This window comes from Simochromis diagramma, unplaced genomic scaffold (assembly GCF_900408965.1).
Source record: "Simochromis diagramma unplaced genomic scaffold, fSimDia1.1 OVJJ01000680.1, whole genome shotgun sequence".
NCBI classification, from domain to species: Eukaryota; Metazoa; Chordata; class Actinopteri; order Cichliformes; family Cichlidae; genus Simochromis; species Simochromis diagramma.
The window spans coordinates 59308-80431 of NW_024387470.1; the positions used below are offsets into that span (position 1 = coordinate 59308).

At 39.2% G+C, this 21124-nt stretch overlaps 1 protein-coding gene across 2 annotated transcripts in view; it reads left to right on the forward strand.

The window, feature by feature from the left end:
- The window catches only part of LOC120723503 (cholecystokinin receptor-like), a 57144-nt gene extending 36691 nt beyond the window's left edge, over positions 1–20453 (forward strand). For both annotated transcript variants that reach the window (XM_040014983.1, XM_040014984.1), the window contains exons 3-5: positions 5227–5488; positions 16835–16962; positions 19044–20453. In XM_040014983.1, the coding sequence (XP_039870917.1) occupies positions 5227–5488; positions 16835–16962; positions 19044–19621 (968 nt within the window). In that variant the 3' untranslated portion in view covers positions 19622–20453. The remainder of the gene's footprint in view (positions 1–5226; positions 5489–16834; positions 16963–19043) is intronic.
- Positions 20454–21124: the final 671 nt, after the last annotated feature.

Sequence of the window (21124 nt, forward strand, 5' to 3'; positions counted from 1 at the left end):
AAAGGGTTGAAGAATTAGGGCCAAACTTTCCGACTAAGAGCACATTAGTCTGGTCTGAATTTCCTTGTGCTGTCTGTGTAACAGTGTCATGAGTTTAAATCACTGAAGGATCAGTGCTGTACATCACCTGAAAGTGCATTTCCTGTCAGTATGGATCTACAGAGCCCCACGGCCATCAGTTACTATAAGTGTAGGGTTTAAAAACATCACTCATGTGAACTTGTGACTCTACAGGCCTCAGTAATGACTATAAACCTACTTATCTTTATTAATATGTCCTCAGAAGTCCTCATGCAGTTTACAGGCTATATATGAAAGTGTCACTGCTGCAGTCATTCATTCCTAAAACCTGCATCTTCCATGTTTGTTGGCTTGGTCCCCAACCATGTGTTCATTTATAACTTACATCCACAAACACACACAACATAATACAAACTTAATACATTTGACTTCAAATGATTTTTACTGCCCTTTCTTTTAATCCTGCTGTTTGTTTGCTTTCTAATGCACCATTGAATGTGCTATATAAATAACACTTGCTTTTCTCCATCATTGCATTGTTTATTTGATTATACCTCTTCTTTGCCTTGCGGTGAAAGAATGAATATAACAACATTCCTCCCTTTCCGTGTTCCCTTTCTCTGCAATCAGTGTAAGCCGGTGCCGTGGCTGAGCATCGCCGACTTCAAGCAATAACAAAAGAAAACCCCTGTGTGCGATTTGATCTCTCTCCATGTCTGTGCTTAGCACTTGAAAGAGACATGTGGGCGTGAGAGACTTACAGTGTGAGACGACTTACAGTGTCTGTGCTCTGTGTTAAGATTTGCATGTGCTGACGGTGCCACCCACCTCCTTCTGCGTAGACATGCAGTGGACAGTGGACAACAATGATGGCAGTCAGGATTGTTTCATGGAAACAGGCTGGCACAGTCAGAGTCTCTTTGACAAAAAGTGTAACAGCATATTTAGCACTCTGGTAACAGGTCGTACTGCTCTTCTTGATTAATAGAAAAAAAAATCCATGGACACAATACAGGGTACCCTGTAAACATACATTATGTTTGCACATTGTGCAGCATATGCAGTTTCTACATATTTTGGTAAACTGGCACCATTACACTTGGGATCAAATTGCCTGTTAGCAACTCTTTTTGTAATGCTCCTGGCCCTGTTGAATGAGCTCACTGACTCACCCAAAAGCAGACAAAAGGGCAACAGGCTGCCAGTAATTTCAAAGATTGTGTATTTAAACAGAAGGTCTTATACAGACGTGCTTGGAAAAACAAAAAACTTGAAGAAATCTAAAAGAGAAGTAGAGCTACCAAAAGGTGCAAGCCAGAATTAAACAAAGTGGAGACAAAAGGAATGGGAAACAGACCAAGACTGAGGAAACTGAGACACACTAAATACACACCATAGACAGAGAGAGGCAATAAAAACAGGTGAACTCACTCAAACACTGATGAGGGTGGGAAAAAGAACAAAAGAGGAAGGCAAAAGTAAAAAAACCACAAGAAGAACTAATCAAGAACTAACAAGACTAAAAGGGTGAACCAAGTAAAGTCAACAGATAAAACAGATAAAAGAGTAGGGGAAAAACCATCAAAGAAACAAAACGAGAAAAAACAGGACTTCTAACTAAAAGTGTAGTTTGTTACAAAAACCATGACATACACAAAATTAAGGATGCAGGAAGATGTTCTACAGTTATAATGTGAGTCTGACAGTATTAGCGATGGGCCAAATCAACAAGCTGCACTGCAGTTTTTACAAAGCAACGCACATTTCTTACACTGCAGTATTTTTGCACACCCCACGGGAGAGGAATACCTTATAGTCTGAATGCCCCCACTCGTGCTAAGCCAAAGTATTCAAATAATCATTGCATATTTAGGATAATAATTTCACTATTCATATAGTTTTCGAGGGTCATAAAAAATCAAGTTCAAGTATTAAAAGGAAGATTACATTTTGCTAGAGGAGCTTTGCATGATGAGTATTCTTTCAAATATCCGCTTTATCTTATACCTTTGGCCCTGAAGTAGTTCAGCTCTTCTGTCCCACAGTGAGGTGCTCCTTCTGGCACCTCGTTCCAACCGAGTCAGTATATCCAATTCTGTTGAAGGTATTTACCCCCATCCTGATTTCTTAATAATTGATTCCTCATGGATTAATGAAGTATTCTGATTCTGACTGTAATTAAGCTCAGTGTTCATGATTCAACAATAAGAAGGAAAGTGGGCAGACTGGGCATCCATGGGAGGGTTCTAAGGAGAAAACCACTGCTGACTTAAAAGAACACAAGAAAAAAGACAAAACCTTAATGATCCCTACAACTTTCGGGAAATTGTTCTGTGGATTGACGAGACAAAAGCTGGATGGTTTGGAAGGTTTCTGTCCAAGGCCAAGTCAAAGACCGGACTTATGCTTCTCCACGGCCTTCAACTGGCCTTTAATGCTCGACTTCTGCAAAGAAGAGTGGGCCAAAATTCCTCCACAACGATGTGAAGGACTCATGTTGCAGTTATTGCGGTAAAGGGTGGCAAAACTAGCTATTAGGTTTAGGAGGCAAGTACTTTTTCACACAGCAACAGTCAACTCAAGGTGCTTTATACTGTTAGGCAAAGACCCTACAATAATATTTAAAAAATCCATTTTGTATTTACTCAGAATATCTTTGTCTAGAGTTAAAATTTGTTTGATGATCTGACAAATATACCAAGAAACTAGGAAATCAAGGAGGGGAAAATACTTTTTACTGCACTGGGTTTACTGATTTGGTTGGACTAATGATTGCCTGATTATCAAGGGGCAGCTTTGTTATCCCTTCAGGTTTCATGCAAGTGAAGCAGCAATCAAAAAGGTTACCCGTCTTGCAAAGAGCTGAAATACTGTTTTTTCTACAGCTCATGGAACAGAAAAGGCATTCAGACGTCTTTTTGTGCAGCTGATGTTCTCTTTGTTGTTGAATATCTTTGCCAGTCAGCTCCTTTGTTCTGGTGGCGCAGGAATAAGATACAGCTCCTCCCTGCTCCCATCAGATCCACATCAAATCCAACACCAACTATCCTTGCTGTTTCCCCTTTTTTTTTCTCTGGGGATTTCAATCCTTGCGTTTTTCACTCAATATATACTTACATCCTTAATCTTTTACCTTTGATAAGATAGAAAAGCTTATCACAATAGAAAGGAACACAGTTTTGGTTTTTTTAATCACAGGTTTGCAGGAAAAGCCTGCACCAAAGGATGAAGGGAAACAGTTTCTGACCACCACTCAAAAGCTTAGTATTGTTCCTGTAAATTGAGTTGCACCGTGCTCACAGGAGAATGCAGAATGACTTCCTCCCATGAGTGATAACGTAAAGCCCTGGTTTAGGCAGGATATGTTCTTCCGTCCTGGAGGAACAATGAATGGGGATTAATATGCTGCGTGACAAAGAAATGGAGGATTGAGGTTGCTGCCTCTCATAGCAACAGAGGTTCAGCGCAGAATTTATTCCTGCTTGTGACACACAGGTATGTGCGTGTGCTTTTTGCCTCATCTGGACTCACAATTCGAGCACAGACACACAACAAGTTATTTCATTCCCCCTCAGCTGATTATTGCAAATTCAACTTGGCCTTGGTTTGTGTCTGTGGGAGTAAGGACGGACCCGACCACATAGTTCACACTTTTGACACACTTTTTTCCCCCAGTTGCAGCTTTTCAGCTGCCAGCCACACATACACACAACAACAACAACAAACTCATCAGGTCCCAGCACGTTGAATATGGGAGGCCTCCCTCCCACCCCCACGTGGGGGTCGCCTCCCTTTCTTTGTTGTGTTATAGGGTCTACCTTACAATTTAAGGCACCTTGAGGCAACTGTTGTTGTGATTAGGCATTGTATAAATAAAGTTGAAATGAATTGAAACTCTAAACATCCACCAGGTCTCTGGTGACCTGGGTTAGGCTTTGTGGTAAAGTTTGAGTTTAGCTGATTTTCACTCGTTACAAGACTTAATTGAAATGTAACATCCTTTAGCCTTTTTTGCTGTTTCCCATGTGTCTAAAACAAAATGTGACCATAACCTGGATTTTAACACCAGCTATTTAAAACTCATACCAAAAACCTGTTAGACTTGTAAAGGTCCTTTCATTCCTAAGCTAAAGTTCTTGCTTACATTGGAATGCAGTCCGGGTAGCGATGTCACTCTCCAGGCAGTGAAGATGGCATCACTGTTAACACTGTTATCACATAAATTATGCTCTGTATGCTTCACGTCTAAAGTGCATAGTGCATTCACATTTCTAAAAGGGTGCTTAAAGCCCACAAGTTAAATTGGCTTTCTAGTCTGACTGATATCCAGATAGCAGAGACTTTAAACCTAATCTGGGCGATGTTTGGCACTTAGTTACAGCATTGAAAAGTATCCTGTTGGATCTGTGGCTGAACTGTTGCCATCAGTCAGTTTTGGTCCATAGAAAACAGGGCCACATTGCTACTGTTGATGGAGCAGCCTGACATTTATTTGACTTTGAACTAGGAGGCTCTTGTATTGCAAGGGTGTGTTCTTTCACATACTTTTCTCCTCTGTAAATAGTCACGGCTGCTTATGACATGTTTAAACAAACAATTTGTTTGTTAGTGTTAACTAAAAGATGAGCAAATATTAGACTTAAATGTATGTGCTTAGTACTGCTCTATTTCCAAAATGTGCCATTAGTACATGGACATGTTTCTTGTCAACAGGTTGATATTTGTTATACTGAGTAAAAGTGATGGCACATTTTGTGAGATATTCCAAGGGGATGGGTTATGTCATAAAAATAATTCAGGTAATATTCTCTTTCTCATGTTTTCCTCTTGTGGACACAGGGGATCCAATTAAGCATAACAATACAAAATGTTAAATGCAATTTTAACATGATGTAGAGCGATTTTGCCAGGTGTACCACTTAAAAGTCAGGAGTAAAGCATGTTTTCAGTCAAATGAATGAACAAATATGTCTGCCTTCTTTTTCACTTTATGCTTTTAGTTCAGTTCAGATGTTTTTCAGTATCTCAGGGTGGCACCCGGAGAATCTTGTGGAGAGTCCAAACTGAAGGATAACCAAATGATTTATCTATTGAGAAGTACGAACGTAGAATGTAAATTTTGCAACAATGTGTCTCTTTGTGTATAAGAAGTGAGTCGACTGGCTTTGCAAATGTTTTCTTAGTCTCATTTATTTTCTCTTCCAGGAGTCTCCGTCAGCATCTCCACCTTCAGCCTGGTGGCCATTGCTATCGAAAGATACAGTGCCATCTGTAACCCACTGAAATCCCGTGCATGGCAGACCCGATCTCACGCCTATCGCGTCATCGCTGCTACCTGGGTGGTGTCATTATTAATCATGGTGCCCTATCCGGTGTTTAGTACTCTCAAGTCTTTCCCAAGGCATAATGGTACTGTGGGCCGCATGTGCCGCTTGGACTGGCCCAATCCACAATCTGAGCAGGCCTGGTAAGTGCTTATTAACATGTTATGTTAAACTATTTGCCGCCGGAGAAAGAAATATAAAAGATGGGTGAAAAAAATCATGGTCTATAATCAGTTTATCAGACATATCTTTATGTAAAGAAAAAAATATCTGTGTGGGCTGGATGACTAGTTTGGAAATGATGACTGCCAGCTATTTTAAAGCAATAATATCTACCATTCTCAATAGATAAACTCTTGCCAGCGTCTGTGAAAAGCAAGACTTCACATGCATTACAATTATTTGGTGTGATGTCTTCACAACCTTGACAGGGAGAGTGAGTAAAATATGAATGCAATGGAAATGGAATACAGTTTCCATGGCTTTGCTTCCAAAAGTGTGGAAATTCTTGGATTCTCACTTACATTAAGTGGAATTATGTAATTTGTGATCAAGAAGAAGTAACTAAAAGTTTCTTTTACTGAAAACGTTGCGTCCAGATAAACAGAATCAACTTTTTGGGAATCAAGTTTTCGACTATAAATTGATGACATTTCAATACAATTTTCCTGTCAACTACAAATCCATCTCCTGTCAGTATAATCTGGTCAACTATAGATCAAAGTCTTTTCAGTAGGTAATTATAACAGGACAACTTTGAATCAATATTTTTCCTATGGCATTACTATTACACTGTCAGGTTTCATCAATATTTTAACTTTGATTTGATATTTATTTAGCATTGAGATTTCAATCTTGACCATAATGATGATTTGGATGAAAAAAACAACATTAATTTAATGTGATTTTGCTATTTGGGCAGAACCGTATTAGATTACTAAAACCGTGATTTTTTGCGAGAATGTCTCATGACAGTGACGTAAGCGAGTGCGCCGTTAGTGACAACAGCTGTGTGCAGATCAAGAATGGATCATATATCGAGTGCGGGAGAGAGTATGAGCGTGCAGCATTTAAAGCGTGGAAGTACTGACCTTACTTTGAGTTTGATTCCATAAAAAGTGACAAAAACATTAGCGTCCATCGTGCGTGGGAAGAAAACTTCTTTTTACAGCGAAAAAAACCCCTGAACTTCCAAGCAAGCACCGAGTGCGCAACGACGTAATGGGAAATTCACAAAGAAACTCGCAGATTCTTCAACTGACCGCGGCACACCTGCACCAGGGTAAACCTCCGCCTACCGCAGTCCTGCTTTACAGGTGAAAATAGAGCAACAGGACCGCTAGTCTTTGACTTTATTTATTTTCTGCTGTGTTTTACTTGCATCTATTTGAAAGACTGAGTGTAAACACAAAAAATATTTTATTTTATGTGCTGGAATGTGCAGAAAATAGGTTTAAATGTTAAACTAATTTATTCAAGTCAGAGAATGTTGCATATAATTAAATTTTTGCTTGATGCATAAAGTTGAAAGATTAAAACTGATAAAACAAGTTTTAAAAAGAGACTTTTCCATTTGATTACATTTTGTATGATGGATTATGTAGAAAAAGTAGAATTGGGCTGAAAGATCTATCGCTTTATCACCTACTCAGGTTGTAAATCGTGTTTTTAAAAAGTAACTAAGTAACTAAGTAATTAATTACTTTTGAAAATAAGTAATCAGTAAAGTAATGGGATTACTTTTTTGGGGAAGTAATCAGTAATTAGTTACTGATTACTTTTTTCAAGTAACTTGACCAACACTGCTCGAGACACATTTCTATTATAAACTCCTGTTTTCTATCTTCAAACAATTCTTCTCCTATGAGCAAAGCCAGTGTTGTGCATAGTACATTTCTATGGTGCCAAGAAAGTACAGTGTTACATTTTTTGAACTTTTTTTACAATTTAATCGCTTTTTGAAAAGTCCCCCTAGCTTGCTAACTGGATTGTTTGTTTGTTTTTAGCTTGTTTGCAAATCTGACAGTACTTTAGCATTATTGTTAAAAACCGTCAGGTCTAACTGTCTTTAAACATTTCTTCTTTCAAGCTGCAAGTGTTAATTTTAAAATGAAGTCAAACTGGACACGATAACTTTGTACAAATCTACTTTAACCCTTTGAACAGATTCACAGAATGTGAGGGTGCTTAAAATGAAATTAATTTGGTGATCAGTTTCACAGTTATAAATGCTGCTGTGTCCAAGCGTTTGGTGGATTTTCTCTTTGGCCAGAAAGAAATGTGAGAGGGATGAAAAAAGAGAAGGCTCTTAAATTCTTGTCATTTTAGAAATGAGCCCCCGGGCTGAAGTTGCTAAGGTGGCTATGGAGTGGGTGTTTGAAAAATGAATGAAATCAGTAGGTGAAAGTTTTATAAGACAAAATTAGTGAGCAGGCAGTTCCTGTTGAGAGCCAATATGAGATGGATCACTTTTGTAGCTTAGCAGGGGTTATACCAATAAATGGAGGCACTAGGAAAAAAAGGAAATAACTACATTATTACACAAATATTCTGCAGATAATGTGTCTACCCTCAGTGTGATCATTTCACTGTCTTTTTAAATTAATGCAATAATTTCTTCTTTACCTACTCTTTGCTTAGAAAGAGGGAAGAGCAAATCTTATGAGAAGGTCAAGAGAGAACCGATTATTGCCGTTACAGTCTGGATTGCTCCACATTAGGAAATTCATCTATTCATCTATAGCTCTCTAAAGGCCAGTAAAACCAGCTTTCTTGTTCAAAAGCTCCCCCAAATAGATGGATACCACCTCAGAGAAGACACGTTAAATCCTCTTGGGATATACTACTCAGGGATTTTTATAGATCTGTCTGTGAAAACTTTGGATTCTGTACGATGGTGCAATTAAAGTGAAGAAGAAGATGAACATGGCCAGAACTTGTACATCTCTTTTTCTCTCTTTTTGACAGCCTTTTGTGGTGGAACACTGACGAATTCTCTTTTCTCTGACTGTCTATCAAGCTCTTAAGCTTCACTGAGAAAGACGAGGCAGTGGGAGAGCAGTTAATTAGCCTGCTCAGTGAGGAGGTGGAGGAGGAAGGAGAAGACAATCAAGACTCAGATGTCAAAAGTTTCCATGTCACAGAGTACAAGCGCATTTCAACTTTTAATTCATTGTCAGGGGTTAAAGCTTCCTAAGAGATAACACAATCTAGCTTTCGCTAGATGAAATGGACACCTAATCACCGAAGCAGCCATTTTTAGGCTGAGATCCATAAAAGAGCCATAAAGTGGTTAAAAGTCAAAGTCAAGCAAAGTATATATTTGCACTTACACATCATGTTCACTGACAAAGTTGCAAAAAGTACTCTGAAACGATGACTAATCTTATTCATTATTCACTCCACGTTTTGATCTGAGCAGATAACATTTTGCATTAAAAAGGAAACTGTATGGTTCTAACATTATGAATGGAGTGTCTTTGACTCTATCGATTTTTCATTATCAGCATCGGACCTTTATTTAGGCCTAAAATACATCTAAATCGTATCTAAATTACAGCTGATCAACTATTCAGATCAGAGCTCTGATTTTCAGTAGATAAACGAGTGCAAGATTTGGGTCTAAAACAGAAGCCTATGTTAGTGTTGCACATCTGCATTCCTTTTAATAGCTATCTGTAGGTGACTTAGGTGATTGGTAAATGGACTGGTTCTCACATTACATTACTTTTCTACTCTACTAGAGCACTCAAAGCATGTTATTCATAAAGGCACTCTTTTCTATGCCTAAGTGCTTTCTATCTAACATTCAATGCAACTGCAAAAAAACTTGTTGTTCTGTTGTTGGCCTTTCAATTTAGCTCTTGCCACAGCCGGAATAAAAGTCACGAAAGAACAGATTTTCTCTATCGTGAAACTGTGTTAATAATAATGACAGCTCTTCACTATAGCCAGTGTAATATGTTGATCGTTATTATCATTTTGCACTTCTTCCTCGTGAAGGTGTGCGCTGTCACTCCCTTTCCTGTTCAAGCACTTCTTCAACCAGTTAGCATTCTACCAACGCAAAACATTATCAATGGCAGGTTAAGTTCTGCACACAGGCATCACTCTGGGAGCCAAAAACTACATAGACTAATGTGGTACCATAAATTCTGCTGGAGGCTTCGCCATGGGACTTCACTTCCTACTCAGTGAAACTATGGTGGATTTCTTTTTATGTACAATCTCTGCTTCTATCTCAGACTTAATAAAGCAAAGCATAGCTAGATTTTACAATTTTATTTAAAGATGACTCTTGCAATTAATTTGTTAATTCTTCTTTTTTTTGTTTTAGTAGTTTTCAGATGCATAACCATACAGCTAAAATCCACAACCTTAGAGACAATTTGAAAATGTATTAAGTTCTCGACCTTATCGTCCCACTAAAATCTGAGATATAAATAAAGCTGAACAAATATCCTTTGTAGCCATTTGAAGAGTTTTGAAGAGCCCCCTTTTGATCTTAACATAAACTACTGCTGGAAAGCTTGGGATCATTCTCAGATGTCCTCATTTTTGAAAGAAAAGCATATTTTTTTTCTCTAATTTAAAAATTAAATTGACCAAAATTGTTGTGAATGGAAAATAATGATTATGACACAGTGGAACAGTTGTTCGCACTGTTGCCTCACAGCAAGGGTTTGAATCTGCCAGCTGGCCGGGCCTTTCTGTGTGGAGCGTCCATGCTCTCCCTGCGCTTCCATGGGTTTTCTCCGTGTGCTTCCTCCCACAATCCAAAGACATCCATGTAACTGCTACATCAGCTGTAATGGTTTCTTTGTGTCTGTGTTGGCCCTGTGATGGACTAGCAACCTGACTGGGACATACCCTGGGTCTTGCCCAGAGACAGCTGGGACACGCTCCAGCCACCCCCAACAACCCTGGATTGAGTGAGTGGCTAAGAAAACAAACAGATGTAATCAATCATTATAAAATCATTAATGGTTTAATGACTGAATGGTTTAATCTGTGTAGGCCTAGAAACAGCCATCACGCCTTTTTTTCAGTGACACATTGGGTTCCCTAATGCTATTTGATCACGTGAAAGACCAAATTGATCATGATTGCACAACTGAAAACTGTTGTGCTAATTAAAAAGCAATAAATTTGGCTTGTTAAGTATTCTGGAGCATCAGCCTCTGTGGGTTTGATTATAGTATATAAATGGGCAAAAATAAAGAGCCGTGAGATATGCTAAGTATTTTTGAAGAATATTCCCAAAGGGAAAACTGCCAAAAACAACCCTCAAGATGGTAATGATACCAGACATTTTTAGTGACTCTAACCTTTAAAACACTGTAAAGCACTCTTTGACTCTTGTCTGTGAAGTGCTATATGACTAAATATTGTGTGCTTACTTGAAAGGATTCATGCACTCAAAACAGTAATCATCATCAGCCTCATCATCGGTGCTGTGCCTGTAGATAATCTGTCTGCAGCAGGTGTCTTTTGCCTAACACAGCATATTTCACTGTAACTGATGGTGAAGAAAATCCATACGCCATGTTATGAGTAAAAATCTGGGACTTCAGGACTTCAGCATTCTGGGGTAAGGCCAGTCTAAAGCGTCAGCTCACTGATCACGTTGGCCTACATGGGCGAGAATGCGTTTGAGGGAAAATGTTTGCTTTTAAACTATATTTTGCATCATTCACAAATATTAAATTAGCTTGACAATCCTTGATAATTTATGACTGTGTGCTGCATTGTAAATGCAACATTTAAACATTTCAAAAGGGCTCTTTGTTTCATTGTAAATCTGTTTTAGGATTTACTGCCAGGGTCTATTGGCCCAAATAACTCTACAGTTTATCTGTTTTGTTTTTTTAAAAATTGCCTCTAATTTCCTTCCCTGGAATCCAACTGAATGAGTCATTAATGCAAGCTGTTATTATGACCTCCATCCATCAAACCATCCAACCAATTCCTCAACCGCTTGAAACCTTTCCCAGCTGTCATTAGGCAAGAGATAGGGCACACGGGTCACCAGAGTGACCTGCAGTTACATTTTAGGAAAATGGTTTCTATTAATATTGAATTGCCTCGGTTATTGTCATTATAACGTCAGAGTTTTTGGTTTCAAAACACCAAAATGGTGACAGAAAAACGCCACGCAGAGCAAATGAAAAGCAAGCGAGTTGAACCCTGAAACATGTAGGTTAGAATCTTCCTTTATAGAGTCGGTTGTTTAGTTTAGTTGGAGAACTTTTGACTTGACTACTTGCTGCTGTTACACGTGTTCGTTTCTGATAACCTTCAAGTTTTTGGCGCCGTGAACACCTGTAAACGGTAAATGGCCTGCATTTGTATAGCGCTTTACTTAGTTCCTAAGGACCCCAAAGTGCTTTACACTACATTCAGTCATTCACCCATTCACACACACATTCACACACTGGTGATAGCAAGCTACATTGTAGCCACAGCTGCCCTGCGGCGCACTGACAGAGGCGAGTGACACCTGTAGTCTGACTTAATCCAATCAGTGTTTTATTTTCTGAACACTGCTATGCTTTGCTCATTTACTTTCTGGTCTGAATAATAAAGCCTTTTACATTAAAAAAAGAGCCTCCTGCTTTGTGGCAACCCTCCAGCAGGTGCACTATTAGCTGAGTTAGTGCTTTCCAGCTCTGACTGAACAGGACTGGAAATTAAAAGTGCAAAAGAAATTTATGACATATGCACCATCATTTTCTTTGATGATTAATGCGAGCCAAACGCATCTTTCCTGCTTGATAATCATGTTGCTTTCAGGTGATGTGGGAAAAGAGGTAGCTATGAATATTCAACATGTTTTTTTCCCTCTGCTTCAGCTCTACCCATCTGGGTTTTCCCTTTGAGGCAAAACAAGCGCAGATCCACTACTGCTGTTTTTAAATGCTGTTTCCACACTCCCGCGTGGTCACTTCCACACAGCTTTTGTCTAACAGATTTTCCACAGTATTAAACTGCCAGCTGATAGACGCCTTTATTTATTTATTATTTTTTTTAATGAGAAGTGCTGAGTTCAGAGAGTTGCCCAAGCAGACATTAGAATATCAGACAATGAATGAAACATGGCCTCTTCCTGTGTGCTGTCGCTTTTATGTGCTGACTGATGTGCACCGCAGACACCGGCAGTTAAGAAGAGCATACTCTCATTACTACCAATCAAATGGGAGATCTGGCTGCATCTACGCAGCGTCGGTCCATTTATTTATTACCTTGCTTGTGCGTGCTCTTGTTTTGCTTTACTTGTACACGCCACCTTCTCCTCTCTCTCTAATACACACATTCGTTCATTCGATTCACTAATACAGTCTCTGGTTTTCCAGTCTCAGGTGGGAAAACTCAGCAGCTTTCAAACAAAGCTCCAGAGCGTCGAAGGACTTCCACAGAATATGTGCGGAGGGGTTTCCGTCAGATACTGTGACAGAGCTGACAGAGGCTCTAAGCCCTTTGAATCTTTTTGCACTACTCAGAAATTCCTCTGTCAACATTTTGCTCTGCTTTTTTCTTTTTTTTTGCTCTACACTCAGTTCATAACTTTTTCTTTGATGTGCCACCAATCTAAGCACTGCAGAAAGCTGGGATTGGTATTCTTTGTCGTCTGTGATTAGAAAACATTCGTGTACCCAGTCTAAATCAGTTGAAAACATCCCCAATAATTAGATAATCTTTTAACTGTATTTGTAAATGATATGTGCACATTTACATACAAACCGGACACTCTGGGTTTAATAGTTTACAGCCTTTTTTATCAGCAGCATAAGAGCCACACAGAAAGTTCTAATATTTAACTCTCGCACATTGGTTTAAAGTGGAACACAATTAAAATCATTGGCGTTATTCAGTGGTTTGAGTGGAGATTCTTGCTATTAATCTCAAATGACCAAGTTATCTAACTGCAGCAAACAGCTGATGTGTACTAAATGCTCATTTACAACTACACGCTTCTACCTGGACAACATTAGTAGCTTATTTATCTAATTTTCATTCGACTCATGAACGGTGTGATTCAAGCTGTTTAAGGTCACTTTACCCTTCACTTAAGACAGCTTTCCAGCTAGTTTGTGTTTAGCAGTTCTGGGGTACTGAGTATTAGACATGATTGAGACATAAGTGTGTTTGGGACTTTTTAATCCCATTGCAATTATAAACAAGTGTTAAACTGGGCTGAAATGATCCAGAATGGCATTCTGGCCCCTTCGATTAGTGAGCAATAGAATCTTGTAGACAGGTTAATAATGCGAATGACTGTCAAATGAACCAATTCTTACTTGTGCTGCAGACTCTTGTTGCTTCCCGCGGCGGTATGGAAACACTTGCACAGTAATAAGAAAATATTGTTGGCCCACGGGCTGCTTACATCTTCAGTGCATTCATTTGGCCTTCTCTTCCCAGTGATGCGTTTATGGTGCAGATGTAAAAAAAAAAAATAAACTTTTCAGTCATGCTATGATACTCAGCATCCAGATAGGAGCTACTGAAGACAAGCAAGCATAAATTGATTTTTTTTAGGTGCCAAGTCCTTTCCACTGGAACTTTTCAAACAGCTTGACAAACATGACCAAACACACAAACTGTGTCGGTGCAGTTTGTTGCACAGCGTGCCTGCTAGCGAATGTTGAGTTTCCCACTCTTAGTGTTGCGCACAGGAGAGGAAGATGAGAGGTTATTTTCAAAAGTTAGGACTGCACACCAAATCCATTGTTCTAATTCGTTTTAAAGTTTTTAAGTCAGATATTGAATCTATGCATGCTGTGCTGCTGAATTATGTTTTTGTGAAATGTTTTGCAGAACAAATTGAAGTAGGTCTAAACTCATTTTGTGATAATACTGTACTAGGCAGTTTGGTGCTGATTAGATTCACTCACCAAATTCTACCTTTTATCCTTATAGTATCTACAGGCTGGATCTCATGTTTACAGCTACAGTACCTCTCAGAACAGGCTCTGCCGCATATCCAGGGCTAACACACAGACAACCATTCACACTCACATTCACACCTATGGGCAATTTGGAGTTTCCAATAAACTTATCCCCACTAACTGCATGTCTTTGGACTGTGGGAGGAAGCCCCGGCCGGAGAGTGGAATTGAACTCTTGTTGCTGTGAGGCAAACCACTGTGGCACTGTGCTCAATTTAACCCCGAATTATGTATATGTTGTTGTTTGAATATGGCAGTTGAAACAGTGTGGAAAAGTAGTTGCAGCCTTTTATCACATTTAAATGTTTCAGATCATCAAAGAAATTTTAATTCTAGACAAACATAGCCTGAGTAAATACAAAATTCAGTTTTTAAATTATGATTTCATTTATTAAGGAAAAAAAAAACTATCCAAACCAAACTGATCCGAGGTGGTAAAGTAATTAACTTCCTGTTTAAGTCATATATTAACTGCTATTAACCACTATTTTTTTGAAACCTGAGAGATGAGATTCAGTTTCACTAGCCTCACCCAGGCCCGATTTCTATTTAAACAGGACCTGTCTGACAAAGCGAAATAGGCTAAAAATGTCAAAAAGCAACACATCATGTCATAATCTAAAGAAACAACTGAAAAGCACGCCACTGATATCTAGTGAGGAAAGGGAAAGACATCTCTAAGGCTTTGTTGAGCCATTTCTAAGTCCTGTGAACCACAGTCAGAGCTTTAATCCAAAAAGTGAAAACAATTCAAACAGTGTTAACCTTCCCAGGAGTCGTCACCCTACCAAAATTACTCCAACTCCATGCTGATGACTTATCCAGGAGGTCACAAAAGAACTCAGAACAACATCCAGAGAACTACATGCCTCACTTGCCTTAGTTAGGGTCATGATTCAATAATACGAAAGAATCTGAGCAAAAATGGCATTCATGGGAGGGTTCTAAGGAGAAAAACACAGCTGACTGAAAAGAACTCAATCACATCTTTGAGGGGAAAAAACATCTGGGATACTCTGTGGACTGGTGAGACAAAAATTGAGCAGAACCAAAAATGAGCTTTTTGGGACGTATGCATCATTTGGCATAAAACTCACACCAACAGTCAGACATGGTGGTGGCAGTGTGCTAGTGGGCCGGGGCTGCTTTCTTACTTCAGGACTTGATACAAATTAGTTATAATTGATGGAACCATGATTTGTGCTCTCTATCAGACAATGATATAAATGATTCTCCTGAAGGAGAATACCGAGCCATCAGTTCATGCCCTGAAGCTCAAGTGCACTTGTGCACCCACTTATACAGTGGGTCAATGATCTGAAATACACCAGCAATGGTGTGAATGGTTTGAAAAACAAAATGAAGGTTTTGGAGTGTCCTTGTCAAAGTCGGAGTCAAATCAGATTGAGATGCTTTGGAAATGATTTATATTTTAGTGTGGCTAATGTGCAAAAAACTAAGAAATAAAGAAGCAGGCAAATATCTTTTCACAGTGCTGGAGCTACAAAAAAAAGACAGCTACCAAAAAGATTTAACTCAAATGTACTATATTTTATACCTGGCAGTATAGTGGTTGGCAATGTTTTAGACACCACCCATGGCCATAAGAATGGATGGTTAGTTTTATAACTTGTAATATTTGATATTTTTGCCTTTTACCTGTAGAAAATGTTGAGAAACTGAGAAATTTGTCTTTTGAACAAGTTTTTACTGGGTGAGATGTGATCATAGTCTTTTTGTAAGCAAAGCAAACATTTTTCTAAGTAAAGCAAAACTAAACATATAAAATACATTTTTATGCAGATGACATAGTCCTGTACGGACAGGATTCTTCAGCGCCAACTTATCAAACTAAGGATTGTATTTTTCCAGTGTTTTTCAGACATGTCTTAAGATCCTCAAACTTGTACTGATTGATGACAAAACAAAAACAGTACTTTCTACACTATGATCTTCTAATCTACATATGTTGGGATATTGACACTGAAAAAAGCATGGTGCAAAGCCCTGTCGTGTCATGCATCTCAAAAAGGTGTTTAAGGAAAGAATTTGTAGTAATTATTATGCCAGTTGGTCTTCATGCACAGTAAGTAAGTTAAAACTTCATACTGTTGTTCTGGTCTTCCAATAAGGCTGCGGCAAAAAAACCAAAAAAAACCCACTACTGGTGATATATACAAACGCTGCAGCATCAAGAGTATCACCAGAGGTAAACAGCTCAAAGAAAAACAGAGTGTAAAGACGGGTTACACTGCAGGGTGCTGAGGGGGGTCATGGTCTGCAGAGAGGAGCTGCAGAACTGACCTGAGATGCTGCAGTACATTTTGCTAAGAAGCAAAGGGGGTAAAGATAACTGTTGGGAGGAGCATCTGTAGGGCCTTTAGCCCATCTCCTGGATGTGCATGGCAATACAGAGGCAAAGAGAAAAACTGTTACGCTCACAAGCAAATTTTTCAGCTGGATTTCTTCAGCTTTGAGGACTGATTTAGTTGCAAATCTGTGATTTTTACACCCCTCTTATTCCATTCTGGCTGTTTTCAGGTACGTGCTGCTGCTGCTCATTCTGTTCTTTATCCCGGGAGTGGTGATGAGTATAGCCTATGGTCTGATCTCCAGAGAGCTCTACCGGGGCATTCAGTTTGAGCTGGGCCAGAGCAAGGAGGCAACTGGTGAGATCCATTATACATTTAATCCAATTGTGAAAGGATTGTTGTTTGCATTGATTTAACTTGTAGTGAAGATGAAAAATCACTTTCTCCAGACCCAAATGGGGCTGCCGTAAATTACATGTGGAAGGCAGGAAACAATCAGAAGGGCCAGTAAATGTTCCCCGACTATAAATGGCTAGTAAATATAAGACATATGCTATTGTGAAAATAAACATGTGCCTACTTGAGTTTTATTGTTATGCACTTAGATAGCACACTGTCATTTCCAGGCAACAGCAGCAAATAAATATTTCTACACACATACAAAGGGACATTTGTGTAATCTGCCTCAAGCAGAGAATGACATATTTTGTTGCTACCTGGAGGTTCTGCACCTGTTCCATCCAAAAATATACTCCACTGTCCTTGGAACCACTCGGGTTGTTGTCTTGCGGCTGATATTCTCCATTTAAACAGAAACAGAAAAAAAACATATCTGATATAGCTGAAATACGGTCACTTTAGGTCAATTATAACTGCTGCTATAACTGTGTGTATCAGCAGCACCAGTTTCCATGGAGTCCAGTCTTGAGTGTGATTCATCAAGGTGGGGAACATGTGAAACAGAATTCAGTAGTGATGGTAATTTATTACTGAAATAAAAAAAGAAAATAGATCGTAGCCAAATAAACTTCCATCCTTGCATGGAATTCCACATGGAGTTGAATCGTGTAGAGTTGGATTAGGGTTATTTTAAGCTACAGGATAATTATGCAATTTTCAGACACTAGCAGACGGTGCGTTGCAAATCAGGTTTCACATTTTGGTTGGCATCACAGTCATTTTGTTTAAATGTGTTTCATTCAGGTGTTCTAAAAAGATGAAAGAGTGTAAGAATGGAAATGAACCTTTCAAAGCCATTGCCACATTGTTTCCACTGTAGAAGTGTGAACAAACAGAAATGAAGGCTAAAGTGCTCCAAGCAATTTATTACATTGTTACACTACTGAGAAATCTAATGTCATTAATGCTTAACTTTGGAAACGTTACACCCAACACTGCATGTGAAGTAAACCCAAACACACCTGCTAATCCATGATTAAGATCAGAGGAAAGCCTGGTTTCTGTCTGACATCTCTTCCTGTTAAAAGGGAATTCTTCATCCCCGCCGTTGACTAGTTCTTGTTCACATGGGTTATACACACCCCTCCCTGCAACCCTGAATTATTCAATTCAGGGTTGCAGAGAGGGGTGGAGCCTATCCTAGCCACAATTTTATTCATTTTACAAATTACTTTGATTTTGATGATTATTTCATTAAAGATCATGAGGTAGAATATATTTTTAGAACCTACTAATAAACAAATAGTGAAATTAGTTCTCCAAACTCTGGACATACTGACGCTATGTGTCAAAATGTCGGTATGTTACGCTTTCAAAAACATGAGAACCATTTGGAATGAATCCACACATGTACATTTATTTTACCTTCTTATCATGAATCACGTTGGAAAACACTATCTGATACAATTAAGGTTAGGGTTAAGGTTTCGGTTAAGGCTGCAATACACGGCTGGACCGTGTGTTACGTTGGTATGTGACGCGTTGGGAATGAGAATGCTCTGGTTTTCCATTCGTTTGTAATCCATTTTGTCAGGGCTCAATAACTAATCCGTGACTCATATAGCCTCATACTCATACAGCCTGCAATAATAATTCATCTTCTATCTAACTGCAGTCTGCTAGCCGCTATGTTTATGATAACAGGTAACTAATGTGGCTACCGGGTAATTGCTAATAGCTAAACAGCTAATGTTAACGTGTGCTGGCCAGGATAGCATTTATGATAACTGTTTAATACTTAAATGTTGTTGAAACGGGAGATTTATCGACCCCTGGAATTCCTCATAAAGGGTTTGTTCAGTGTTATGAAATTTAACCACTTCAGTTGTTAGTGAGGGAAGGTGGGGTGTTTCTAACTGTCTGCAGCTGTGTCAGCTGCAGGAAGCCAAGATGTATTGTAATCATGTGTCACCTGTTTCTGTTAATGACACGTGATTTAAGGTGACTCAAACTTACGCTTTCCCCCTGTACTTCTACAGGCCAGAAAAATGGTGTAGACAGACCTTTGACAGGGCCGAATGACGATGATGATGGCTGCTACATCCAGGTATCCAAAAAGCCCTCCTCTTCTGTGGAGCTTCCCACCCTCTCTGCCTCATCTAGCACCGTGCAGGTCAAGACTGAGCGCGCCCGCAGCAACACCTCCGAGGCTAAGCTGCAGGCTAAGAGGCGCGTCATCCGCATGCTGATGGTGATTGTAGCACTCTTCTTCATCTGCTGGATGCCCTTGTTCACAGTCAATACCTGGAAAGCCTTTGACATGAAGTCTGTCACCAAAGCCCTCTCGGGAGCACCCATCTCTTTCATCCACCTCCTGTCCTACACGTCGGCCTGTGTCAACCCCATCATTTACTGCTTCATGAACACACGTTTTCGCAAGGCTCTGCTGTCCACTTTTGCCTGCTGCAGTCGCAACCGTCTGTGCCGCAAATGCTGTTGGTGCAGCGGGAGGGAAGGTGGGGAAGACGGCATCAACGCCACCTCCATGGGCGCATCAATGGCGACCTCAATGTCCAAGTTCAGCTACACCACTGTAAGCACCACCGGCACCTGCTAAGCCTCGAGGAGGGCTGGGTGGTCGCATCAGTGGCTGTGGTTACAGTGTATGTGCCATCTGTTTTATTTTTTCCCTGTTTTTTTTTTTTAATCTTCTGTTTGTCACTCTTCATCTTATTATGGTGTGAGTCATGTGCTGAGTAATATCCATGCCCTTGCTTAGAGGTCTTTTTCAAAGGTCTTCTTTAAATTCTTCGTGCATGGTTGCAGAATGTGAAGTGGAGAAAATACTGTTTCTTTTTTGGTGACATCCTTTTACTCCAGTTTAACTGGCAGCATCTGCTTTGTTGCATCCTGAAAAGAACATCAAGTGCCTGTGCTCTTTGTGTGGCTTTGTTTGTTCGCTAGCTGGGACGGACATTTTAGTGGGAAAACTATGTTGAAAATATAAATTCTGTGTACATATTATTCTGTCTTTAAGTTTACTTAAGGTGAACGTTTTGATGGAGACTGCTAAATAATGAAGACCGGCTAACCTACAGCGAATGGAAGGATTTCGGTTCCATTTTTGTTCATCTTCAGTCATTCAGGGCATCTCTTTCTGGTGCCAGTATTATTATTACTATTATTTTATTTTTATATTCATTAATCATTGATCTTATCATTAATATTAATGCTAATTAATCACTAGCCTATTTATTTATGACCATTTTCCCACTTGATATTATGGCTTTTGAATGAGTACTACCATATTTGGCCACAAGTAAAAGTTTTAATGGAAATGAAGTATAATATTGTTTTTTGGATGACATAATTGATCATTAACCTCCTAAGACCCGAACTTTTTCATGGCATGCATTTATATTTTCTCTTTGCTATTTGGGCTCATTGGGACCTGATGAATGTAAAAACAAAGAATTAAATGATTTTTTTTTTTTGCCTGATTTTTGTTTCTGAGAAAAATGAGATCCACATACGAGCACATTCGCTTTAAATTTTGATAGAACAGTGGCAGTCTAATGTCCTCGTAAGTGGATATCAGGCCCTTGTAGAGCAAAATTTTATATTTTGGTCTAGACAACAAAAAAATGTGATGTCCACATATGTGGACGCCAGGTCCTAGGAGGTTAATTAATTATTGTGCTGTTTTGGGTAAACTGGGTAAAAGTTTCCCCCCACTACACTTTCTTATACTACAGAAAGGAGAAAGGAACACAAGTTTTTAATCTTTCTATGTAATTAAAAACCTCAAAGTGTACAATAAATGGCCCAAAAATCCATATCTCTTCATATACTTACTAATGTGAGAGCTTTAATGAAAGAGGTGAGGACTGTTCATCCACTTATTCTGCTTGTTTGAGGGCTGGTGGTAAGCGCATATCAGAAAATGTGAATCTGCCTGAAATCTCTGCAGCACAAAGTGCAACAGTTTAGTTGGGAATATCTAGCTAGTTTCTTCTTAAACTCACCAAATCAAAAGCAACTACTGTAGCGACTCAGCAGCAGTTTTAGAGGCTTTGCGGCACCTTAGAGGTCAACCATTCTCATGTTTAACTAAACTAAA